At 51.0% G+C, this 26,670-nt stretch overlaps 1 protein-coding gene across 1 annotated transcript; it reads left to right on the top strand.

Moving 5' to 3' along the window:
- On the top strand, positions 1-25,174 carry LOC110262034 (transmembrane emp24 domain-containing protein 11). The gene is made up of 5 exons (XM_021100862.2): positions 1-179; positions 10,675-10,775; positions 23,250-23,375; positions 24,073-24,219; positions 24,950-25,174. The coding sequence occupies exons 1-5, from the start codon at positions 56-58 to the stop codon at positions 25,097-25,099; spliced, it is 648 nt and encodes a 215-aa protein (XP_020956521.1). The 5' UTR covers positions 1-55; the 3' UTR covers positions 25,100-25,174.
- Positions 25,175-26,670: the final 1,496 nt, after the last annotated feature.

Below are 26,670 nucleotides of genomic sequence, written 5' to 3'. Positions count from 1 at the left end.
CTGCAGCTGATCCCTTTCAAAGGAAGAACTAGCAGGAGAGGCTAAAGCAACAGAAATGCCACTGTTAACATTTCTTTTAAGTTTTTGTTTTTCACTTTCGACTGCTTTTTATTTCCACGCAGGGGACCGTGAGGAGAAATGCGTCATAGAAGACATTCCCAGTGACACGCTGGTGACAGGTGGGTTGCATGAGCGCCGCTGAATGTTGAACCGAGATGTTGCCTTACGGTATCACGCTAACCGCGTGGGGCAGCTTATGCAGCAGAAAGGATGACACTGGATGACTTTCTCTTGAGACCGTTTCGCAGGTTAGGAAATTTGACTTGAAAATAGCCGTAAGAATTAACTGTTTAATTTGTGAACCAGCAAACCCGAGTTCCCGCCGTGGCCCAGGGGCGGTGAACCCGCCGAGGATCCGTGAGGATGTGAGCTGGATCCCTGGCCTCACTCAGGGGGTTAGGGATCCTGCCTTGCCACGAGCTGCGGTGCAGGTCGCAGGTGCATCTCCGATTTGACCCCTAACCTGGGAATTTCCGTACGCAGAGGGTGCGGCCCTTAAGAAAAGGAGGAAAAAAAACGTTTACCAGATGTTCAAGTGGATAAGCAGTGAGATCCTGGTGTGTAGCCCCGGGAACTAGATCTCATCACTGGTGATGGAGGGTGACGAGGACAATGTAAGAAAAAGGATATAGACACACACACACACACACACACACACACACGCGCGCGCGCGCGTGCGCGCGACTCGGTCACTTCGCTGTGCAGCAGAAATTGACAGAACATTGTGAACCAACTGTGATAGGAAACACGAAACTATTTTTTAAAAAAGGAACCCAGGCACAGCACCGCAGAGTCAAGCTTGCTTTGTTTTTCCACCTGTCAGGTCCTCTTCAGTGAAAGGGTCACAGACGCTGACAATCATTTGCTGATTGTGGCTGGGTGCGCAAAAGGTTTTTCTTTGAAGGTGTCAGATAGGCGTTATTTCCGCCGTCGTGCCGTATGTTACTGGGTCCACAGTGCTTTCACTTGGCATCAACTGTGCGGTGGTTCTGAAACAACTCGGCAGTAAACCAGCTGGGCCGGTGGCCCTTCTCTCCAGTCCTCTGGGGTGACTCTGCCGACAGGGGACTGGCTCCCTTCTGTTCCAATTCGTGTCGCTGTCTATGCCCACACAACCAAAAGATTGAAGCGAGGTCCCCAGCCTGTCCGTAACCCGAGACAAAACCGCGCGAGCCCGTTCTTCCGAACCTCAGCCTCCCCGAGCCCCACGGTGGCCCACGGCGGGGGTGGGGTGGGGACCATGGCGGGAGGCGCGCGTGGGCAGGTCTGAGCCACTTTCTAAGCAAGATGCCCCGAAAACCGGCCAGGGTCGTGGTGATTTCTGCAGGCTTCCTACCAGGCTTGACGGCCCCTCCAAGAAGGAAACAGGTGTCTGTGGATTCAGACCGTACGGAAAATCAGTGCGATATTTAACACTAAAGTCAGAAACAACATCGACCTCTCTGATTTTATGGCAAAAAAGGGGGAAAAAGAGGCAGGAGCTCAATCCAGTCGTAGTTTCCCTAAGTGCTGATCATGGTTTTACAGCCATTTCAGTCTTAGGTGAGCAGGGCTGAACTCTCTCGGTTTATCTCGGCCAGTACATCTGAGTGTTCCGTGCAGAGTCATAACCCCCAGGACGTGCCGCAGGCGTGGGAGCAGAGAAGGGCGAGGCCGCCCCGCGAGGGAGGGCCCGGGCCCAGCGACGGCGAGAAGAGCCGGGGGCTCCCCGCCTGAACGGCCGCTGTGGGAGGAAGCCGCAGTGGAGACGCTGGAGTGTTCGCGAAACCGCCAGAGCCAAGTCCCAGCACGTGCTCTGCCTGGACCAGGAACACCAGACACGGTCTCCGGTCCCCACAGATCCTCCGAAAAGTTTAAGATTTGGTTTTTTTCATGGTAAGGTACCCTGGAAATTAAATACAGCATATTCCGGAGCAGCACGTCTCAACCAGGTAGGGCTTGACGTGTGTTTGTGACCGAGTATCCCTGAGAGGCCATCGGGGTCACGGGTTAGCGATGGTTCAGCGAGGCCGGGCGCGGGCACCAGTCGTCTGCGGCGAGGACGGCCTGGGTGTGCGTCTCTGAGTCCAGCAGAGCCCGATAAAACACACTCAGCGGGAACCTTCAAGGGGGATGACCTCGGAGCCAGCCACCAGGTCCGCCTAGAAGCGTGTTTCTGCCCTTCGGCACTAAAAGCAGACTCTGCAAAGGGTTTGCAGCAGGGCTCCCAGCCTCCCCGGCAGAGGCCATGCAGGGGCCGCAGAACCCAGGGGTGCCTGAGGTCACCGTCGTTGCCCAGCAGCTTGGTGGCTTTGAGCCCTGTCCCCTTATCTGTGAGCGGGAGGGAGCGCCTGCCCCAGAGCACCTGGCAGGGCCCCGACAGCACAGGTGTTCACCCAGCTTCCTTCCCACGCTCTGGGACCCTGTCTCCAACTCCGTCCCCTCAGCCTCCCAGAGTCTGTCTTCAGCCACCAGAAGAGCAGGTGTGGCCCCGACTCTGGCTCAACCCGACCCCCGAAAGGAAGGAAGATGCTGAGAAGCAGAGAAAAGCCCCCAGTCTCACTGTTGGCAGTGGCAAAGGAGACGAATACACCTGTGCCCCTGTGCTTGTGCCAGCCCAGGGCGCAGCAGCCAGCACACGACAAGACATCCTTGCTCTGGAAACTTGCCTGGAAACGTCTAAGTCAGACGGAGTGGGTGTTTTTACACTTTCTCCTAGGTCTCCTCAATAATGTGCTTCAAGAATAAATTCCAGGTTGTTTTGAATGAAAACAGCGAGAGAGGTCTTTCCGGGAGAGAGCAGAGAGGAAAGAGGGGCTCCGAGGCCGTGGTGGGGGAGGCGCTGCCGCCCGACAGGCTTTACAACCACCTGCTTGCTGGTCCCTGGAGACGTTTTAAACAAGGCTGCGTGTTCTCACAAAGGCAGAGGCACTGGGAGCGGGAGGGGGCCCCGGGCGCAGTGATCACATGGGAGACCGTTCGCCAAAAAGAAAGAAGTTAGAAGGCGAAGCTGTGAAGTCCTGCTCCTGGTAGCTTCCTTTCAAAGTGTCCCTGGATACAACCCTTGCACTTGGCCAAAGGGTCCAGGGCTTAGCCGGTTTCTTTTCTTCTGAGTGCAAACCTCAAGGAGATGGACAGCGAGACGGGACGCCAGGCCGAGCGGGGTCACCGCTCACCACGCGCCTGGGGTGGCAGGGTGGGTGCTCTCTAAAGCCCACACCGAGCCCGGATTAAAGTGGAAGGGATTCATTAAGGCGGTGCCGGGGGTGGGGAGGGAGAAGCCAGGCAGGGTGAGTCTCCAGGCGGCACCCAGCCTCACACTGAGCCTGGGAGCTCGGGGACACGGCCCAGCACACCCCCACTGAGTGGACGCCCAGAAGTGGGGGGTCAGGCGCTATACCCCCACCTTCACAGCAGCAGCATCACAACTGCCAGGGGAGGAAGCAGCCAAGGGCCCATCAACAGATGAACAGATAAACGAACAAGGTATATGCACACAGTGGAATATTGTTCCAGCATAAACAGGAATGAAACGAATAAAAACAAAATTCGGACACCGGCGACAGCGGGGACGAACCCAGAGGACACTTTGCCAGGTGATGTAGCCAGCTGCAAAAGGACAAGTTACCCATGACTGGGCCACTCTGAGGTCCCTGGAGTTATCCAAATCGTAGAGATAGAAGGTGGAGCACAAGGGCAGGAGCCAGGGGTGGGGGTGTCAGTGTATAAACAGGCAGAGTTCCTGTTTGGGAGGAAGTTCTAGAAACCACTGGTGACGGCTGCATAACCATCGACTACACTTAAGGCTACTGAGCTGCATACTTTGATAGTTAAAATATTAAATTTTGTTATATATTTGACCACAAATTTTTAGCCATGCTCATGGCATATGGAAGTTCCTGGGCCAGGGATTGAACCCGAGCCACAGCAGTAACCACAGCAGTGACAACACCAGGTCCTTAATTGGTAAGCCACCAGGGAACTCCCAATACCATACTGTTTTGATGACTGTAGCTTTATAGTATAGCCTGAAGTCAGGGAGCCGAATTCCTCCAGCTGTTTTTCTTTCTTAAGATTGTTTTTTGGCTACTCAGGGACTTTTGTGTTTCCATATGAATGTTTTGTTCTAGTTCTGTGAGAAATGCCACAGGTAAATTGATGGGGATTGCACTGAATCTGGAAATTGAGGGGGGTTTGTTTTTGTTTTGGGCTTTGTTGTTTTTGGCTGCAGCATGCAGTGGCTTGATGTGGGACTTCAGTTTCCAGACCAGGGATGGAACCTGCACCATAGCAGCCGTCTGAGCCACTGCAGTGATGCCAGATCCTCAACCCTCTGAGCCACAAGAAAACTCCATTAGCCAACTATTTTTAATGTCTTTTAAAGGTTGTGGTAAAATAGGAGTCCCTGCATGGCTTCGCGGGTTCAGGGTCCAGCATTGTCAGTGCAGCAGCTCGGGTCCCTGCTGTGATGCAGATTTGACCCCTGTCCTGGGGATTCCACATGCCATGGGTGCGGCCAAATAAAAAGGTTGGATGAGAAACCCCACAGAGTTTGTCCCACCGGCCAGCCCCCTACACCGGGCACTGGCCTCCACGCTCAGAACGCCTCCCCGAGGCACCCCCGCTCTGAGGCCCCGGGCACCTGAATCCCAGCCTCCGAGGGGAAGGGCACCTTGCCTGCCCCAGGCCCTCCCCTCACAAACGCCTCCATCAAAAGGATGCAGGTTTGGGGGCAGGGTCTCTTTAGGGACGAGGACGAGCCCCGAGGGCAAGTGTGCAGGTGGAGACAGGTGCCAGAGGACCACACGCGGTCCCATGAGGGGAAAGCGGGCAAAAGAGCGGCAGACGCCTCCCCAGAGAGGCGACCAAAGAGCTGGGTTTCAGGCGGAAGGACAGCAGGAAAGCACGAGGCTAAGCGGGGACACCGGCACACACCTGCCATGTGACGAAACCAGGGACAGAAAGCAGCACATATGCGGGTGGGTGTGTGGCTGAGCGTGCGGGTGGGTGTGCGGGCGAGCGTGCAGGTGGGTGTGTGGGACCCACCGAGGTCCAAGCCCACGACCTGGGTAAACACGGCCGAGCTCGACAGCAAGCACACGCGTCACCTGCGTCACCTGCGGCTGAGTCTCGAGCACCCGCATGGCGCCCGGGACCGCCCCGCACCGCCCGCAGGCAACCGTCCTCAGTGCAAACCAGTCAGAGGCCCCGCACAGGATGCACGACCCCGCCTCGGGCTGACGGTGCCGGCAAGAGAACACCCACCACGCCAAGTGCAGCCCAAAGCAGCTGCCTCGGGGCACGGCGAGCGGCAGGGGGGCGTCTGGGGCATGGAGGATGTTTGGCCAGGTGATTCGGTTGCGACAACTCGTTGAGCTGTACCCTGATGCTGTGTGTGTATGAAGTGCCATCGCCCCGTCGGTGACAAGTCACCTCACTGTGCTCCTTCTGCACAGAACCTCAAAAAGGCTCATGGGCTCGAGGGAAACGGGGCTCCTTGGGGAACCCACAGCATTCTGGACGAGGTCGCCTGGCACGCACGGCGACTCTTGAAAGCGCTTGCTTTCTAGGCCCAGGTCGCCCCCCGGGGTCAGCCGGATGCTGTGGCCTGAGCACCTCCCGCGGGCGTCCCTCATTCACCGACCCGGGATGAGCAGTTTGTGTCCGCGGAGCCCTGCGCTCAGCATCGGAGCCTCCTCCCGCGCTCTGAAGAACACTGAAGATCAAAAGAAAGGCAGTCACCAAAAATTAGCGGGAGAAATCAGATTAGGGGGAGTACACACAGTACGATTTCACTTTTTAATAGAATATGACATCTTCGCATAGAAAAGGTGAGACGGATAGCACTGAATACCAGAAACTTCTAGAGGGGATTTTTACTTCCTGCGGTTCCTACAAGGAATGCATTTAGTTTTCCAATATCAACGCAGACAGCCCTCAGCTCCAGCCTCAAGGTCTCGGGCTAGAGCAGAAGGCAAAGCCACCTCAGGGGTCACAGGGCAGAGCGCCTGGGCAGGGGTGTGCTCAGGGTGCTGGGGAGACCAGGAGAGACACACACGAGCCTCCCGAGACCGGGCACCCGTGTGCGGGAGCAGCCAGCAGCTCTCAGCGGGCCGTGAGCGGAGCACCCAGGAGGGTGGGCGGCCCGGCCGTGAGGTCCGCCCAGGAGTTCTGCAAGAACGGCTTCTGGGGTTAACACAGACCCACACAGCCCCAGGCTGCGGAGCAAGAGTGTGGTATGTCACGAGGGGCCAGGGCCTGAACTGGGAACGGAAGCTGCCAAGTTTGCATCCGGCTCAGTCTTTTTTCATCTGGATGGTTTGATAAGTCACGTGGCCCCTCCAGCCGCAGGCTCCTCATCTGGAAGCGTGGGTGTCATTACACAGGCTTTCCAGGGTTGCAGGATTTGATGGGAGTTGACAGAAAACACCCCACATTCAAAGCCCAATAATAAGGGAAAGCCTTTATGCGGTGCTTACACAGCACTGAGTTCTGCACTGAGCGGATTATACACATCGACTCAGTATTCACACCCTAGGAAGGATAAACACCACTATTTTCCTGACGAGAAGCACGTGTCACCTGTCCCTGCTCTGTGTGGGTCCCTGTCACACGGACTGTTCTGGCTCCCCTGCCAGGATCCTGGACCACTCGCCCGCGAGTAGCGCTGCTCTTCTGCCACCTGGTGGCAGTCGTGGGACATAACACCCTCGGGTGCGGTGGGGACCGTGGCGGGTGCCGTGGGGACCGTGGCGGAGCTTGGGGCTGGAGGCTGGAATCGCCGCCACTCATCCCTTCAAAATCCTGTACGGACACACACTGTGGGACGCGCCCATCACCGCACGAATTCTCATCGCGCTCTAGGTGAAGCCAACACTGCCCTCAACTCAGGGCCAAGTCCCGGAGGAGGACGCAACACGTCCTCACACCCCAGCACCTTACAGAACGAGGATGGGCTGGCTCCGAGGGCAGCTGGTGTGCTGACAACAGCGCACGTGGGCAAGTGTGGACACAGTGACGAGTGCAGGGCCCTGGGTGGGGACGATGGCCACTAGCAGGACAGGGAGAAGCCAGCAGAGGGCTGTGAGCTGCCAGGGCGCAGGGTGCCTGTGGTGAAAGACGGAGATGCTGAGTGTGTCCAGGTGGCCGAGGCAAGCGCCAGACAGGTGGGCAGGGGTGCTGGACAAGGTTCCGGGCACGAATCTCCCACAGCAGCCCTTTCCAGGTGGTCCCGAGCTCGACAAGCTGGCTGCCTGCCTGGCCGGGTGCTTCTCTCCGGGGACGTGTGGCGGCTTCGGCAAAGATACCCCATGAGGTTTAGGGCCGCCTCGCTTAACTCGGTGAAAGTTCCACGTGCACACGTTCTGCTGTCGGGGGGCGACCTGCTGGGGGACACTGTGGATCAGCTCCTCCAGGCGCAGGAGCCCCGTCCACCGCCGAGGGGCGCGGACGGCAACGTCAGCGGCGGATCCGTGCGCGGCCCCTTTCAGTGGCTTCACTCCCTGTGTTTGGAAAGAGTCGATGCGATTGGGAGACTCGGCTCTTCTCCTTATCGGTTCGTCAGGCTTGGGGATTTCCTTTGCGGCGAAGTCGCTTTGTCTGATATTCGCGGAACCGCGCAAGCTTTCTTTTGACCGTCAGGATGACCTATCCGGATTCTTTCACGTGTAACCTCCCTACAGCACTGCATCCGCAGTCATACTTAAAAAGTCCATTCTGGCAGCCTTTGGCTGGTCTCTGTCTATGCCGTTTGCATGTAATGTAATAATTACTTGGGTCTGTTATGTTCCTATTTGTTTTCTTTTGGCTCCTGTTGCCTGTTTCGTACCCTCTTGGGGGTCCCTTGAGCGCTTTGAAGGACACCTTTTCGTGTCGTCTATAGTATTTTTCACGTCTCTCTCTGTACGGTTTTATTAGGGTTGTTCTAGGGACTACCTAGACACAGCCGCAACACAGCGGCGCGCAGCCGGCCTTCGCCTTTTCCAAAGGAACAGAGAGGCCTCGGGACCCTGCGGCCGGTCCCGCCGCCCCACCCCGCCCGCCGCTCGTCTTCCCTCCTGGCCTCGGCCTCCTCCTCGGGCGGAGCCACCTGCTTTGCCGTGTTTCTGAAAAGGGAAGAACTACCCTGCGGAGGCTCTCTGATGTTTACCTCCTGTGGCTCCTCTTGCTTCCTGGTTCCAAGTTCCTCCTTGCCATCCTCTTCTTTTAAAAAACGCCTTCAGCAGTTACTTTACAGCAGGTATTCCGGGGGAAACCTCTTCGTGTTCCCTGACCTAAGAACAGCTGCCTTCACTCTGAAGGGGGTTTTGGTGGCCACAGAAGTCCGTTGGAGCATTCCTTGTCTTTCAGCACTTGAAAGTGTGCCCCTTCCTTCTGGCCTCCACGTTTCTGATGAAAACTCTGCTGTTACTTGAATTGTTTTTCCCCCGTGAGTCACACGGCATCTCTCTCTGGCTATTTTCCATAGTTTTCAGTGTTTTTTTTTTTCTTGGTCCTTTGTTTTGAGAAATTTGACTAGGATGTATCTGGCGGTGGACTTGGGGGAGTTCAGCCTATTTAAGTTTCACTTCCCTTCTTTTGCTTTTTTTGTTTTGTTTCGTGTTTTGCTTTTCAGGGCCAGACCTGTGGCATATGGAGGTTCCCAGGCTAGGGTTCAAATGGCAACTGTAGCCGCTGGCCTACGCCAGAACCCCAGCAACGCGGGATCCGAGCCGAGTCTGTGACCTACACCACAGCTCACGACAACGCCGGATCCTTAACCCACGGATCGAGGCCAGGGATCGAACCTGCGTCCTCACAGACACAATGTCAGGTCCATGGCAGGAACTCCCGCTTAGCTTCTTGAGTCTAGATGTATCTCTCACACCAAATGTGGCAGATTTTAGCCATCATCTCTTGCAGTGCTCATTCCCTCCCAGGCTCTGTGTCCTCTCCTCTGGGCCTCGCAGAACTTGGGTTCTTGTCCCACAGGTTCATGAGGCTCCGTTTGAGGTTCTTCTTCTTTAATCTGTTTTCTCTCCATCGACCAGATCTGATCCTTCCCTCCTTCCCTCCCCCCTTCCTTTCTTTTTTGGCCTGTGGCATGTGGAAGGTCCCAGGCCAGAGGTCAAACCTGCAGCCACCCCAGCCGCTACAGGGACAGTGCCAGACCCTTAACCTGCTGCACCACAAGGGAACTCCCCTGATCTAGGTTCAAGTTCACCGTCTCCTCTGCCGTCTCCATTCTTTTCGTGAGCCCGTTTGATTAGTTTTCAAATATTATATGTTTCCTGTTCAATGTGTCTGTTTTTTTTTTTTTTTCTTTTTATATCTCCACTCTTTTTCTGAGACTTCCTACTTTTTCATTTAAGGGTGTTCAAACTTCTTGATGCATTTTTGCGATGACTGCCTTCGGATTCTTGTCAGATCATTTCACCGTCTCTGCCGTCACGGCGCTGGTGTCTAGTAACTATCTCCTCTCATTCAAATGAAGCTTGTCTTGGTCTTGGTGTGGTGGGGAATTTTGTAATGTATCCTGGACATTTTGAGTAGCATAACCCCGGTTCCTATTCAAATATTCTATTTTAGGAAGTTCCCATTGTGGCTCAGCAGTAACAGTCCTGACCAGTATCCATCAGGACACAGGTTCCATCCCTGGCCTCGCTCAGTGGGTTCAGGATCCACGTTGCTGTGGCTGTGGTGTAGGCCGGCAGCTGTAGCTCCAATTGGACCCCTAGCCCGGGAACCTCCATATGCCACAGGTGGGGCCCTAAATTTAAAAAAACAAAAAACAGTATCTACCTACTTAGTGCTGTTGTTACAAAAATTCAGATTATATGTGTCAATTTCCTAGAATGGCGCTTGGCACATAATTAGCTCTGAATGTGGTATGGAAACAAACAGGATATCATTTGCATGCCTGTGATGTGTAGACATTACATGGCCTCCTCCGGCCCCTTACTTAACACGTCCGCGTCCCCGAGCGCGGGCCTAGCCTGACCCTGCTGCTCACAGTGTATTTAATCCCTGTGACATTCTGTATTCACTTAGCTGTTTCTCTGTGGGAAAAAGGCATCGTAATTTTTTTTTTTCTTCTCTTTTTAAGGCCACACCTGCGGGATATGGAGGTTCCCAGGCTAGGGGTCTAATCGGAATCATAGCTGCTGGCCTACACCACAGCCACAGCAACTTGGGATCCCAGCCGCGTCTGCAACCTACATACACCACAGCTCACCGCAATGCCGGATCCTTAACCCACTGAGCGAGGCCGGGGATCGAACCCGCAACCTCACGGTTCCTAGTCGGCTTCGTTAACCACTGCGCCACGACGGGAACTCCCCTATTTTTACTATTTTCAGCAGTCGTCACAACCCCGAGACGCAGGAGCGATGCATTATCCCTACTTTTCTGAACAGGATGCGGAGCTTGAAGTGCTGAAGTAACTTGTAAACGGGAGTGAGAACTGGGCCCAGAACGCCATACTCCAGAATCTTCCTACGCGGCTCTGTGAGCGACTCACCAAGACATAAGCTGTTCAAACTAACAGCATTCTGGGATGTGGATCATTTGAAAAATATAATTCCTACATCAGCAATCATGTATAATAACTGTTGCTTACATTCATGTCATAATAAGTGTCTCCTATTTTTGAAACAGGGACTTTCAAGATACAACAATGGGACATAGGCAGACACGATTTCCTTGAATCTGCTCCTGGCTTGGGAATGTTCGTGACAGTTACAACTTACAACGATGAGGTAAAACAGACCTTTATGTCTCGTTACTGAAAGTTTTCATTTTCGGAAAATTCCTGTGTCATGTAGGCCCACAGACTTTTCAAGTCCTACGTCAGCTTTCATTACCCAGCATTTCGTTTGCGAGGCGTGCGGCCCGGACCAACCACACTGTGCAGGACGTAGGGAGCCCCTGCCTTCCAGGAGCCCACTGCCCGCCTGAGGGGCAGACCCCTTAACATAAACATTTAGAGCGCTCCAGGGACAGGCCTTGCATCCGTGGTCCTGGCGTTCTGCCGGTCTTGCTGGGCAGAGGGGCCCGCGAGGCCAACGCACCGCTCCGGTTGCGCAGCGGCCGCATCCTCGCCCAAACGCGAGCGTTGATAGGCCGCCGCTCGCCTCCATCCCGGGCGGTTGCTGTAGCAACGCGGCTGTGGCTGCGGCGGCCTCCCAAGGCTCTTCCCGCGGACTTAAGCAAAGGCGCGGATCTCGGCAGGAGGCAATTTCAGTGAAGCTGGTCATCTACAACCCGCATCTTGACGGGCTACCGGGCTGCTCTGATCGCGCGTTTTCTCAGCTGCGCAAAGGCCTCGCGCTCACCAAGCCGGTCGCGCCTCCGATTCAATTGCCGGAACTTTCCTCCGGACCGGTCCTGAGGATGTGCTCGCGGGGCAGCGGGAGGCCGGTGAAGCAAAGCCTCGTGGCAAAGAAGAGGCGTCTCTCTAGCTGGCAAGGAGAGGGCACCCACGTCGATGGGCTGCCCAAGTCCCAGGTGAGCTCAAGCGAGACACTGTGACACCCCCGCCTGTGTGGAGCCTGGGAGAGTCTGTTCCAGCCGGACTGCGGGACGCCTGATTCTTGCCTGCGATGGTAGCTTCCTCTCGGTGCCCTTGGCGTCTCCGTGAAGGCAATTCCACTCAGGCACCTGTCATTACAGCTCCCTCCCGCTCCCGACACCCCCACCCTACGCTTCCTGCCAGGTTAAACCAATACACAGTTCTGTGCTGTCCCTTCTCAGAGTCTTTCACGACCAATCTGGAGATGTCTCCGTGGCTTATTAAATCCAGAACCCAAATTTACTTGGACTAAACACGGCTGCAGAAAAACCCGATCACCCGTTTTTAAAGACATAATCGTTTCATTCTTTTTTTTTTTTTTTTTGTCTGTTTTGCTATCTCTTGGGCCGCTCCCTCAGCATATGGAGGTTCCCAGGCTAGGGGTCCAATCGGAGCTGTAGCCACCGGCCTACGTCAGAGCCACAGCAACGCGGGATCCAAGCCGCGTCTGCAACCTACTCCACAGCTCACGGCAACGCCAGATCGTTAACCCACTGAGCAAGGGCAGGGATCGAACCCGCAACCTCATGGTTCTTAGTCGGATTCGTTAACCACTGCGCCACGACGGGAACTCCCGTTTCATTCTTTAAAAAAAAAACAAAAAAAAAACCACACATTTACCTGAAATAACACCCCCTTCTTCTAGATGGGAAGGGAAATATTTTCATTCACTCTGCAAACATCCCACGAATGTTTGCCGCAGACCAAGGAGAGAGGGAAGATTCTCATCCCAAAGGCCTGACTCTCAGGAAAGCTCTCTCCACCGGAAGTAAGGTGACACAGCTCTGGTTTCAGCATTTCTTACAAACTACGGGTCCCTTCTAAGATCTTCAGCAGCATCCTCACAGGACTCTGACTGTTCCTGCCGGGGCGAGCGTTCCCGGGCACAGGTGCCACCTTGAATACGTGTCCACCTCTATGGCATGCGATTGACACGGTTGCTGGGTTAGCAGGGCAGGCAAGAACAATACGCAGGTACCATTCAAACGATGCATTTTGTATTCCATGTTCCATTATTCTGCACCCAACATCCTGTTTCATTTTGTGGAAGAGAAAACTGCTCCCGAGAGATAAAATGGCTCCTACCAGACCTCAGCAGCAGCAAGTGGAAGGAAGCCCTGAAGTTTAAACGCAAGCATGTCTTTTTCCAACACACCAAGCTAACAGGCATCCGAAACATGTCTGCTGGGAGTTCCCATCATGGCTCAGCAGTAATGAACCCAACTAGCTTCCATGAGGACTTGGGTTTGATGCCTGGACTAGCTCAGTGGATTAAGGACCCAGGGTTCCCATGAGCTGTGGTGTAGGTCGCAGATATGGTTCAGATCTGGCGTGGCTGTGGCTGTGGTGTAGGCCAGCAGCTGCGGCTCTGATTTGACCCCTAGCCTGGGAACGTCCATGTACCAGGGGTGCGGCTCTAAACACACACACACACACAGCATGTTTGCTGGAGTCCCCATGTGGAGCAGCGGGTTAAGGATGTGGCGTTGCCACAGCTGTGGCACAGGTCACACCTGCAGCGCAGGTTGGATCCCTGGCCCAGGAACTTCCACATGCTGTGGATGTGGCCAAAGAAAAGAATAAACATCTTTGCTGACTTCAGTATTCGCTGGAAGCAGACTGTATAGAACCCTGACATGACACTAAGGCTTGGAAACTGAATTTAACACATAACGAGTCGCCCCTGACGATTTTCAGTGAAGAGTACTGTTAGTCATAAAAGTTGGAAATTGCAAAATCCAATTCTCGGATGCAGTTTTATTTAACCAAGTTTCCCTCGCCACAGGCTGTTACGTGAAATTAAGTACGCGGCAACACGTTAACTTTCTCCAAATCAAAATTGAAAGGCTTTTAAAAAAGAATTTTCGTTGCACTTTTCTATGTGTAATATAAGCCTGCTCTTTGAAATGATTCAATATACTCTATGTTAGAGCAGTTTTAGGTTCACAGCAAAATTCTGCTCCCAGGGCAGAGCTCCCGCATGCCCTCTGCCCGACCGGAACACAGCCTCTCCCAGCGGCAGCAGACGGCCCTGTTCACTCTCAGGGTCGGACACCTTATGGATGTGACAAAGGCGTAATGACACGTTTCCACCCTTACAGGAGCAACACAGCGCCGTTCCACGGCCATGAGAATCCTCTGGAGCCTGTCCATCTCTCCGCCCCTCCCAAGCCTTTGGCAACCGCTGATCCTGTGGCTGTCCCCAGGCTTTGCCTCTTCCAGGGCATCATGCAGCGGGAGTCTCACAGTACAGTGGCCTTTTCAGATGGGCGCCACCCCCTCAGTGTATGCATTTCAGTTCCAGGTCTTCTCACGGCTTGATTGCGAGTGTCTCTTCAGCCCTGAACCATATTCCCTTGTCAGGATGTGTGCCACGGTTTACGGGTCCAGTCACAGGATATTTTGGTTGCTTCCAAATGTTGGCTATTATAGATAAAACTGCTGTAGACATTTGTCTGCAGGTGTTCAGGTGGACGTGACTTTCCAGCTCATTGGGGTGAATAAACGCCGCGAGGGGAGGGCTGCGTGATGCAAGCAGGTTTGGGGCCGTCCCGTTCTGCGCTCCCACCAGCCACGGAGGAGCACACACTGGTTCCACATCCTCGCCGGCACCCAGCATTGCTGGTGTTTTGCATTTTTGCCTTCCCCGTCGACGCAGGCACTGCTGCTTTTAATCTGCAATTCCCTAACGACACAGGATAGGGAGCATCTTTTCATGTGCTTTTTGCCATCTGTATGTCTTGTTTGAGAGGCGTCTGTTCAGATCTTTTGCCCATTTTCCCATCAATTTAGTCCTTTTCTTGTGGTTCTCAGAGCTTTGTGTGCTTTGGATTACAGTCCTTTGTCAGCTGTGTCTTCTACAAATAGTTTCTCCCAGTGTCTGTCTTTTCTTTCTCTTCACAGAGAGCCAGCTCTCTCTTCTGCAGTTTTTACTTTTAATGAGGTTAAATGTTTAATGTTCAACATTGTAGTTAAATGTTTAGTGAAATTTTAATTTTAATGAAGTCCAGCTTCTCGATTCTTTCTTTCAAGGGTCACACCTTTGGTCTTTATCTGGATACTCATAACCAAACCCACGGTCATCTACGCTGTCTCCTGTGTTACCTCCTGCGAGTGTCACAGTTTGGCACTTTACACTAGGGCTACGCTCCATTCTAAGTCAGCTTCTGTAAAGCTGTGTGTTCCGTGTCTGCCTTCACCCCCTGCACATGGATGTGCCGCTACCCAGCCTCCTTGCGTCCTTGCATTGCCTTCGCTATTTTGTCAATGATCCGTTGACTTTTGGGGGGCCCTCTATCCTGATTCAATGATCTATTTGTCTGTTCTTTCACCAGTGTCACACTATCCTGGTTACCGTAGCTTTTACGGCAAATTTCAAAGTCAGGAGTATCAGTACAGTAACTTTATTATCTTTCAATATCGTGTTGGCTCTTCTGGATCGTTCGCTTCTCCATATAAACAGTGTGTAGATATTCACAAAACCAGTCCGCAGATATTCACGAGGTCACTGGATGTGTTGAATCTGTAGACGGAGCCGGGAAGGACTAACATTTCACAACTCGGAGTCTGTCTATGAACACAGAGTATCTCTCCATGTGTTTTATCGTCTTTGATTTTTTCATCAGTTTTTCAGTTTTCCTTGTGTAAATCTTAAGCGTGTTTTATTTGACGTTTTGAGTTTTTTAGTTTTATTGAAGTGTAGCTGATTTACAAGGCCATGGTAACGTCTGCTGTACACGTACACACATCCGGTCTCTTTCGGCTTCTTTTCCTACATAGGTTTTCGCACAATATCGGGTAGATAACAGCAGGTCCCTGTTGGACCATCTTTCCATGCATGTCGGCGTGCACCCCGAACCCCCAGTCCACCCCCTCTATCCCCCATTTTGTTTGACTTATGCCGGTTTCATTGAGGGGGAGGCAAACGTAAACGGTGTTTTGTTTTTTTTTCTTTTCACGGCCACGCCTGCAGCACATGGGAGTTCCCAGGGCAGGGGTTGAATCAGAGATGCAGCTGCAGGCCTCCACCACAGCCACAGCAGGGCAGGATCCGAGCCGCGTCTGCGACCTACACCACAGCTCATGGCAACGCCAGATCCTTAACCCACGGAGTGAGGCCGGGGATCGACCCCAAGTCCTCACAGAGACTATGCGGGGTTCTTAACCTGCGGAGCGACAACGGGAACTCCCAATGGTACTGTTTTTGACGTCTGATTCCACTTGCTCATTGCCGATAACAGAGAAATCAACTTCAGCGTATTAACCTACACCCTGCAACCTTGCTATAATCATCTGTCAGCTCCAGAAAGTTTTGTTAATTATTTTGCATTTTCTACATAGACAACCGGCCGGCCGTGAAGAGACACGGCCTGATTTCTTCCTTCCCAACCTGCACACCTTTCCTTTCCGCTTCTTCTCTCACCGCACAGCTGAGGCCTCCAGCAGGGTGCTGAAAAGGAAGAGCGAGCACGGAAACTCTGGCCTTCCGATCTCAGCGGGACGCCTCTAAGTTTTCACTATTAAGTATGGTAGCTGTTAGGTTTTTGAAGTTTTTTTTTTTTTTTTTTTCGTCTTTTGTCTTTTTTTTAAGGGCCGCACCCACGGCATATGGAGGTTCCCAGCTAGGGGTCTAATCAGAGCTGCAGCCACCGGCCTCCACCACAGCCACAGCCATGCCGGATCCTTAACCCACTGAGTGAGGCCAGGGATCGAACCCCAAACCTCATGGCTCCTAGTCGGATTTGTTTCTGCTGCGCCATGACGGGAACTCCTTGTAGATTTTTTTAACCAAGTTGCCATGGTCCCCCTGCTCTTAGTTTGCTGAGATTTTTACCACATGCATGGATGTTGGATTTTGTCCGGTGCCTTTTCTGCGTCTGCTGGTATGACCGTGAGGTTCTTTAATCTGTTGATGTGATGAATTGTACTAACTGATTCTAAAGTGTTGACCTAGCCTTGCGGGTCTGGAATAAACCAATTCGGTCATGGTGTATAATTCTTTTAATACACTTTATCATGTACATGTATTTTATGTTTACGTATAGATTACCTTACCTATACATCTTGATATCACCGTTGGATTCGCTTTGCTGATATCTTGTTGAGGATGTTTGTCCACGAGAGAGAATGGTCCATAATTTTCTTTTCTCCATCTGTCCCTGGTGTTGGCATTGGGCTAATGCTGGCCCCAAAGACCAGTCTACGCGCTGTCCTCTCCGCCCGTCTTCTGGAGGAGGCTGAGAACGGGTCTTACTTCCTCCTTTGGTGGGCGCACCAGTGACGCTGTCGGCCTGGAGCTCTCTGCTTGGAAGGCTATCACTTACTGCATTTCTTTACCAGAGAGAGGCCTCTCCTTGTGTCTTGTACGGAGTCGGTCTGTTTCACGCAGACACCAGCTTTGGCTTGGACCTGTTCACCGCGCTCCCCTGCCGCCGGCCGATGTCCGAGACCAGCGGTGGCCCTCCTGCTTCACTGCCGATGGGGCCCACTTGCGTCTTCTTTCTCCTCAGTTGGCCTAACCAGAGGTTTCCCGGTAGATCTCTCCAAAGAACCAGATTTTGTTTGCTTGGTTTTCATTGATTTCTGCTTTAGTTTTTTTTTTCCAATATTTTTAATTCTAACTTTATTTGGGTGCCTCCTGCGACACTGAGACGTTGTCTCGCCAGCGTTCGCTCTCCCAACGCAGCTCGTTCCTCAGCCTCAGCAGAGACAGAGAGAATCTTAAGCCAGGCAGACAGGAGGGAAATCCCTGAGAGCTTACTTTCTTTCCTTTTTTTTTTTTTTTGTCTTTTTGTCTTTCTAGGGCCACACCCATGGCACATGGAGGTTCCCAGGCTAGGGGTCGAATCGGAGCTATAGCTGCCGGCCTCCACCACAGCTCACGGCAACGCCAGATCCAAGCCACATCTGCAACCTACACCACAGCTCACGGCAACACTGGATCCTTAACCTACTGAGTGAGGCCAGGAATCGAACCTGGCCTCAGGGTTCCCAGTCGGAGTCGTTAACCACTGCGCCACGACGGGAGCTCCTCTGCTGTAGTTTTTACTAGCACAGACCTTATTTTTCTTTTTTCTTTCTTTTCTTTTTAAAATTTTTTTATTTTTAAATTTTTTTTTTTGCGTTTTAGGACCACACCCATGACACATGGAAGTTCCTGGGCTGGGGGTCGAATTAGAGCTGCAGACGCCACAGCCACAGCAACGCCAGATCTGAGCCGTGTCTGCGAGCCACACCACAGTCACATCAGTGCCAGATCCTTAACCCACTGAGCGAGGCCAGGGATTGAGCCTCATCCTCATGGATACTAGTTGGCTCTTTACCCACTGAGCCACGACAGGAACTCTCTTATTTCTCTTATGCTTATTTTGGATTTAATTTTTCTCTTCTTTTGCTAACTTCCTAAGGTGGAAGCTTACAAGATTAATCTTAGATCTTTCTTCCTTTTTAATATATGCATTTATTATAAATTTCCCTCGAGGACTTCCCATCAGGGCACAGCAGGAACGAATCCAACTAGGAACCATAAGGTTGTGGGTTCAATCCCTGGCCTCGCTCAGTGGGTTAAGGATCCGGTGTTGCCATGAGCCGTGGTCTGGGTCATAGACGCGGCTCGGATCCTGAGTTACTGTGGCTGTGGCGTGGGCTGGCGGCTACAGCTCTGATTCAGCCCCTAGCCTGGGAACCTCCACATGCTGCGGGTATGGCCCTAAAAAGCAAAAACATAAATAGATAAAATTCCCTCTAAATGTTTCTTTCATCGTGCCCCCCAATTTTTATGACGTGATATTTTCATCTTAATTCAGTTCAAAACATTTTTTTTGAGACCTTTAAGTGGTGGTAAAATACACATACCATCATCTACGTGCACAGCCCAGACGGTTTAGATCCATTCATAATCTTCTAGAATCATCGTCCTCATAACTCTTTAAATCTTAAAAACTGAAACTCCCTGTGATTTCAACTCTTCTAAGGATATGATGTAAGTTGAATCATACAATGCTTGTCTTTTTGTGACTGGCTTATTTCACTTAGCGTAATGTCCTCGGGTTTCATCCATGCTGTAGCTGTGTCAGAATTCCTTTCCTTTCAATGATAAATAATATTCTGCCACGTGTACCTGTCCCATTCCTTGGGCGGCTTCTGCATTTCAGCTGTTGTGAACATGGGTGTGCGAATATCTCTGAGACCCTGCGTCAGGTTCTCTCGGGTGTACACAGAGGTGGGACGTCTAGGTCTCGTGGTGATTCGCTCTCCACCTGGTTAGGGAGGAACCACACCGCTTCCCACGGCAGCCGCACCATCTCGCACCCGCATCCTCGCTGCGCGAGGGTTGCAGCTTCTCCACGTCCTGCCGGGGCTATTTTCCCCCAGGAGCCCTGCGGACGGGCTGAGGTAGCGTCTCGCTGCGGTTTGCTCAGCATCCCCTAACGAGCAGTGAAGCCGAGCATCTTCTCATGTGTGCGTTGCCTTGTTCCAGTTTTTGCTTTTTAAGCACTTTGAATGTATCTGCGCACTGCCTCTGTCTCCAGCTTCTGATGCGAAATCTGCTGGCAATCTTAACCGAGAGTTGCTTCCCCCTGATGACATCCGAAGCCCCTGACACGTGGAGGACAGGGTCGTTTTTGCCCACCCTGGCTTCTGCAAGCTGTGTGCGGGCTGCTCCAGGAACACGCACATAGTGCCTGCCGTGTGGCCGGCTTGGGGTTGGGGGGGGGCGGTGGGCACTAAAGTTCTTAGCGCGGAAACTGACCAAAATTAACCACGACTTACCATCCAAGTCTTCCCCCTGGAAGTTGCGAGGCTTCAATACATTCAGTTCCCCAAAGAGCTTCATCAGTCGATGGTAACAGCGTCACTATGTCTAGGAGACAGATTCCTGCACTTCCTAATCCATCATCTTCCCAGACCCTCTTCTAGTGCAAAATATTTTTTATTTCTCTTGAGATTTCTCCCCTGACTCTTGGGTTATTTAGAAGTGTGCTGTGTAACCTTAAGTATTTGGGGACTTTCCAGCTGTCTTCTGGATGTCCACTGTCATTCCACTGCTGCCTAAGAGCATACACTGCATGTGATTTCCCGCATCTTAAACGTGCTAGGGTGTGTTTTGTGGCCCAGACTGTGGGCTTTCTCTTGGTGCGTGTCCCGTGAAATCCTGAAAACAACGTGTATTCTGTTTGGCTGGATGAACGAGTCCATAGATGTCACACACAGCCGGCTGGTTGATGGTGCCATCGAGTTCAGCTACGTCCTTACTGATCCGCCGCCTTCTGACAGAGGGGTGGCAAAGTCTCCAGCTGAATCCTTCTGTCTATCCTTGCAGTTCCATCCGTTTTTGCTTCACGTATTTTGACACTCTGCTGTGAGGTGCATGCCCACGAAGGTGTGTCTTCCTGGAGAAGTGACCCCTTTAGCGCTGCTTAATGCTCCATTAGCTGATCATCCTCATGATTTTCCCTGTTTTGAAGCCCCTCTGTCTGAAGTTAATATTACTCCAGCTTGCTTTTGATTAAGGTTAAAGTTAACATACACGTCTTTCTCCACCCCTCCACTTTCTTTTTCTTTTTAGGGTCACACCTGCCGCATATGGAAGTTCCCAGGCTAGGGGTCGAATCGCAGCTGCAGCTGCCAGTTTATGCCACAGCCACGGCAATGGCAGCTCCAAGCTGTGTCTGCAACCTACACCACAGCTCGAGGCAGCGCCGGATCCTAACCCACTGAACAAGGCCAGGGAGCGAACCCGCCACGAAGCCACAACGGGAACGCCCATCGCTTAACTCTTAATCCGTGTGTGTCTTTAACCTACAGGCGTCACTTAAAGGAGGGGTCTTGGAGACAATACAGAGTTGGTTTATTTATTCATTTTTTTGACCTGCTTTGACCAGCTGTTTTAATTGGCCCATTTCGACCCCTTGGCTCAAGGTGACCGCAGCTATAGTTGGGTTAAAGATCCATCGAAACCCTTGTCCTGTCGTCGCTCTCGTTATTTGTTCCCACTTTTGTTTTCCACTCTTTTTCAGTCTTTCGTGCTTTTAATTATTTATGTGATTCCATCTGATCTCTTTGCCTAGCCATCAATTAGACGTCTCTTAACTTTTCTCCGGTGACTGCCCTAGAGTTTGCAGTGGACACAGCTAATCCAAGTCCGTTTTTGAATAACGCCCTATCCCTCCACGGGTGGCACCAGCACCTTACAGTAACCGAGGAGGCCCAGTTCCTGTCTCCCCTCCCTTGCATCTTTGCTGTTACAGTTTTCATTTCCATGTCAGCTCTAATCATCAGATACACTGCTGCGATTATTTTGAAATATGCATCTATTAACTCAGTCTTCAAAAAGGAAAATAAAAGTTTTCATTTTACTTTCACTTATTCTTCTCTATGCTTTTCCAATCTTCACGTAGACCTGAGTTTCTCACCAATATCATTACCCTGCTCACTGAAGAACTTGTACCTCGACCCTCTTAAGGGTTTCATTTTTAAGAGGATTTTTGGTTTTCGGCTGCGTCTACAGCATGCGGAAGTTCTCCGGCCAGGGCTGGAACCTGCGCCACAGCAGTGACCCAAGCTCTGCAGTGACAATGCTGATCCTTAGCCCACTGCACCACCAGGGAATTCCTGGGAAGACCCTTTAACATTCCTCGAAAGGCAGGAATATCAGTGACAAGTTCCTTCAACGTCGGTTTGAGAAAACCTTTATTTCTCTTTCACTTTTGAAGAACTTGGGGGATAAAGCATTCTAGGTTGGTGGGTTTTTCTCTCAACACCTTAAATGTTTCACGCTGCTCTCTTCTGGCTTGCGTGGTTTCCAAGGAGAAGTTGTGTGTAATCCTAATCTTTGCTCTGCTATAAAAACAGGTGTTTTTCCCCCTCTGGCTTCATTCAAGATTTTCTCTTTATCTTTGATATCTTCAGTTTTGATATGATATGCCTAAGTGTAGTTTTATTGGCATTTGTCCTGCTTGGTGTTCTCCGAGCTTCCCAGTTCTGTGGCTTGGTGTCGGACACTAATTTGAAATTCTTTGTCATTATTGCTTTAAATACTTCTTCTGTTACTCTCTCTTTCTTCTCTGTCTGGTATTCCCATTATGTGTATGTTACACCTTTGATAGTTGTCCCGTAGTCCTCGTATAATGTTCCTTTTTTCTCCCAGTCTTTTTTTGCTTTGTAGTTTTGAAAGTTTCTGTTGACATATGCTCGAGCTCAGAGATTCTTTCCTCAGCTCTGCCCAGTGTACACAGGAGCCTGTGAAAGGCATTCTTCATTTCCACCCCAGCGTTTTTGAGCTCTAGCACTCCTTGTTTTATTCTTTCATAGGATTTTAATCGTTGTGCTCATGCTACCCTTTTGTTCTTGCACGTTGTCTACTTTTTCCGCAAGGGCCCACAGAATATTAATCGTCGTTTTTCTAAGCTCTGGATATGATCATTCCAGTATCCCTGCCATACCTGAATCCCGGTCTCGTTTTGACCGAGCTTGTTCTGTCTCCTCAAACTGTGTTTTCTGCCTTTTAGTCTGCCTTGTTGTTTTTCTGTTGTGGTGGAAAGTTGGCCGTGTTGTGCTGGGAGAAGGCGCCCAGTGCCGGTTTCCCACCAAGGTCTCTGCTCTGGTGGGTTGTCATCCTTGGTATTTGCCTCTCCAGTTCTGGGGGCAGCAGTCTGCCCTGCGACCTCAGTTCCCTGACAGACCTAAGAATTGATTTTCTTTTCATGCAGCTTTTTACGTAAGACTGGATGACAATGTCCAAGCTCCCCATATGCCAGAATGGAAGTCCCACACCTGTTTTTAAAATGCCAAACATGATAAAAATATACTAAGCAGAAAATCAAAGTTCCCCAACAAATGTGACTGCCCAGCAGCTTAGTATGTATTCTTCAGAATCTTCTTCGAAGCATGGGTACTTTTACAAATGACATTTTCTTTTACAGAAATTGGATCCTCTACAGACCACTCCACCTCTGGATATCATAGACATCTTTCGTACAGATACGGGCGCAATGTTCTCTTTTACGCTACCCGGCCTTTCGTCACACGGCTTCCCTAAATGTAATCAACCCCCTACTGGAAGCTGTTAGTTTTCATCACACTGAATAGCCTTTTACACGTCATTCTGTCTACTTGTGCACTTCCATAGGATAAGTTTCTATAGGTAGCACTGCTGGATCAATGATTATACTCTCTCTCTCTCTCTCTTTTTTTTTTTTTTTTGGTCCTTGTAGGGCTGCACCCACAGCATATGGAAGTTTCCAGGCCAGGAGTCGAGAATCAGAGCTGTAGCTTCCAGCCTACATCACAGCCACAGCAATGCCAGATCGTTAACCCACTGAGCCAGGGATTGAACCCGCATCCTCACAGACACTAGGTGGGTTCATTACCACTGAGCTACAATGGGAACTCCTCCAAAACAGTGTTTAGAGCCAGTATTTCTCAGTACTACTCCTGGGTATTTTTAAGTCCTTGCCAATCTGATAACTGACAAGGAACATCTCACTGTGGTTTGTAATCTTCTGATTACCAACAAGGCTGAATATTTTTCACGTTATCGGCCATTTGACTTCTTCTTTAAGAATTGCACAATTTTACCAGATTACATAGGAGAATTTAATTTTTTTTTGGATGGAAAGTAGAGAATAATAAATTTAACTACGGAAATCCTTAATCCTAGGTATTATTATCAAAGTTATATGGCCCCCAAGGAACATTCTATTTCACTTCACACTCACCTGGCGAACACATCATTTGCTTAGAATCTAATTCGACAAGGCTTGTGTCATTTGGAGGGAGTAAGCTGGTAAGTATATGCCTCCTGTGTCCTTGCTGATGAACAGTGTCAGCGCTATTCAGGCATGACAATGACACGCGGAACCATTACGCCCAGACTGCATTAAAGTCCCAACCCCGGGTCGCAGCATAGCAACCAGAGAGGGAGCCGGAGAGCTTGGAAGGGGTTCAAAGGAGAGCCACGGCGTTGATTAAAGGGCCTGGAAAATGAGAACTGGGAGGGAAGGTTAAGAGAGCTGTGATTATTCAGGCTTGAAAACAATTGAAGGCTGAAGGGTGAATTAATAATGGAATTCCAATAAATAAAACCCTTATGCGGTAGGCGGTGACTGGCCGTTTTCGAAATGTGCTGGGAAGACATGAAGAGGCTTTAGCATCAGAAATTTAGTTTTATGTGAAAAACACTTTCTTGAAAGTAACCCAGTTCGCTCAGGGCCAAAGGCCCCTGCCTGACAGTAAGTTCAGGAAGGTCCCAGCCCTCTTTCAGGTCAGCAGGTACCCCTTCGTGCCTTAGTACACAAAGGAAGCCTCCTATGCACAAGAGCACGTAGGGTGGTGGAGAGGGGACAGCGAGACCGAGGATCGAGCAGGATTGCTCAGAAAGGGGGCGCGGAGACAGGAAGGAATGGGGGCATGAAGAGGGGAGACGCGCGGAACGAGAGCGCACCAGCTCAGAGCCTGTCCCTTCCTTTCTCCTGTTCACACAGCGGATCCACTTAGACATTCGCGTTGGAGAACATGACCTTGATGCAGCCATTGCTCAAGCAAAGGACAAAGTTAATGAAGTTAGCTTCAAGCTTGAACATCTAATCGAGCAAATTGAGCAAATAGTCAAAGAACAAAACTATCAAAGGGTCGGTTTGCCTATTCAGCTTATTCCACCTCTTCCTGCCAGGAACGTCATTCTCCAAACAAAGCCCCCGAAACAAGGAAAGAATAAACTGCCTGTTTCCCGGGCTTTCTCTGAGCTAGAGCTGCAGAGACACACAGGGGGTGGGGGAGGGCGGTCTTTTCCCGTCCACGGGACCGTGAGCCCCTCTAGAGGTGTGAGCTCACAGAATGAATACATAAGAGCTGCCACACACTCCCCCGCACGGCTGAGGCGTCTCGGCGCGCCCCCTTCCTACATCGCAATGTTGTTCCTGTGACGTGTCTTTCCCGGTCACCGGGCTCAGTGGACTCACATCTGCCCCCTTGCTCACAAACCTCTGCTGTCTCTGAGCTGCCGTTTCCTCGTCTGGAAAATAAAATGAGCACGGTGCCCAGCAGAAAGCAAAGTAAGAACCTGAATGAAGGAAACCTACCACTCTCAGGCAATGTGATGGACAAGTGAAACATACAAACAGATCAAATATCAGATATTTTACACCAAAAACAAAAACATGTTTTCTAGGCTTGACTCTTACTCCCTTGTCTTTGGCTAACAAGACACCTTGGCTTAGAAAGTCAGACACCGCCCTTGGGCACAAGATAGATCACCACCTGGGCAGCGTTAAGTACCCTGAATGCACACGACACCTTACCCTCAAATTTGTGCATGAAGTTGCCTAAGAAACTAAACCTGCCTATTTCTCTCCTGCGTAGGACCGCGAAGAAAAATTTCGAGTGACCAGTGAAGACACAAACAGCAATGTCTTATGGTGGGCTTCTGCGCAAACGCTGGTCCTTATCTCCGTTGGAATTTTCCAAATGAAGTACCTTAGAGACTTCTTTATAGCTAAGAAACTTGTTTAAAATGTTAATAAAGGCAAATAACTGCCTCCTACATTGCATAATGTCTGAGTTAATAAATCAAAATATATCCATGAATGTGCATTATTTTTATGATTTCAAATACATCAGAGGTTGGAATGAACAGTAGAGCACTGCCCTAACGGAGACAATGGCACGTCAACAACGGAGCTTCTGAGTGTGACAGAATAAGCACACGATCCAATCCTTCTTTTTTTTTTTTTTTTTTGTCTTTTTGTTATTTCTTGGGCCACTCCCGTGGCATATGGAGGTTCCCAGGGGGGGCGAATCGGAGCTGTAGCCACGGACCTACGCCAGAGCCACAGCAACGCGGGATCCGAGCCGTGTCTGCAACCTACACCACAGGTCACAGCAATGCGGGATCCTTAACCCACTGAGTGAGGCCAGGGATCGAACCCGCAACCTCATGGTTCCCAGTCGGATTCGTTAACCACTGCGCCATGACGGGAACTCCACGATCCAATTCTTATTTTATTTTTGCTTTTTAGGGCCACACCTGTGGCATGTGGAAGTTCCCAGGCTAGGGGCTGAATCGGAACTGCAGCTGCCGGCCTATGTCACAGCCACAGCAACGCCAGATCCCAGCCATGTCTGCAACCTACACCACAGTTCATGGCAACGTGGGATCCCCAACTCACTGTGAGAGGCCAGGGATCTGACCCACGTCCTCATGTATACTAGTCGGGTTCCTTACTGCTGAGCCATGACAGGAACTCCCCAGTTTTTATTTTAAACTTGGGATAGATCAGCACTGTCCAATAGAAATAAAATGTGAGCCATATATGTAAATTTTAAGTTTCCTGGCTGTCACATTAAAAACGGTAAAATTAACCCTAATTACATATACTCAGTCAAATAATCACCTACATTACCATTTTAACACGTAATCAATGCGAAATTATCAATGAGCTCATTTACAGCTTTTCTTGACATGAAGTCTTGGAAACTCAAGTGTGTTTTACAATCAAGCCCGTCTCACTTTGGAGTAGCCACGTTGCAAAGGCTCAACAGCCCCTTGAGGTTCACAGCCACAGTACTGGACAGAGGAGACCTCCCTGCCCGCTGCATTTCACTCAGAAAGAGTCATCCTGAATCTTCAAACTTTCCTGTCTCCCCGAAACATGGCCACTTTCCTCCACACAAACGGCTGGGAAACTCTCTGAATCGGCTGCTCAGTGGTCCCACTGGGCCTGGACCACCATCTGATCCACGGCCACGTGCAGATGGAAACTGTCCTTCTGGGGGACGATGGTGCATCCTGCCAGCAGTGTATTTCTAAGAAAAGCAACCTCCATTTGTTTTCTCTAAATTTCAAAATAATTATAAGCTCACTAGAGGTCGCAAAAAACAGCAAAGTCCCTTCCAACAGCTCCCTGTCCACACTTTTCAGATGGGAAATAATCTCCCCAGGTCAAGTTCGCACGTGCATGGCCCGGCTTGGCCCACCCCATCATGGGGTCCAGCCACACCCATCCTTGACGCTCAGTCCTCCTGGTGTCCCTGTCCTGATCTACGAGGTCTTCTAGTCCCGCCACCCCAGGTTCCCAGCCTCC

Source organism: Sus scrofa, chromosome 8, assembly GCF_054392235.1.
Source record: "Sus scrofa isolate SSC_HxYL_T2T_F1_AM1 chromosome 8, Sscrofa_HxYL_maternal_Yorkshire_Landrace_v2.0, whole genome shotgun sequence".
Taxonomy (NCBI): Eukaryota; Metazoa; Chordata; class Mammalia; order Artiodactyla; family Suidae; genus Sus; species Sus scrofa.
The sequence above is the reverse complement of the archived record's forward strand: the minus strand, read 5'-3'. Positions and strand labels throughout refer to the sequence as shown.

What these genes read in the sequence shown, in the direction of transcription:
- LOC110262034 (XM_021100862.2), top strand. Translation starts at nt 56, where the DNA reads ATGCCACTGTTAACATTTCTTTTAAGTTTTTGTTTTTCACTTTCGACT. An exon ending in CATTTGGAGGGAGTAAGCTG is followed by an intron (nt 23,376 to 24,072) that starts GTAAGTATATGC and finishes CTGTTCACACAG; the next exon opens with CGGATCCACTTAGACATTCG. An exon ending in AAGAACAAAACTATCAAAGG is followed by an intron (nt 24,220 to 24,949) that starts GTCGGTTTGCCT and finishes TCTCCTGCGTAG; the next exon opens with GACCGCGAAGAAAAATTTCG.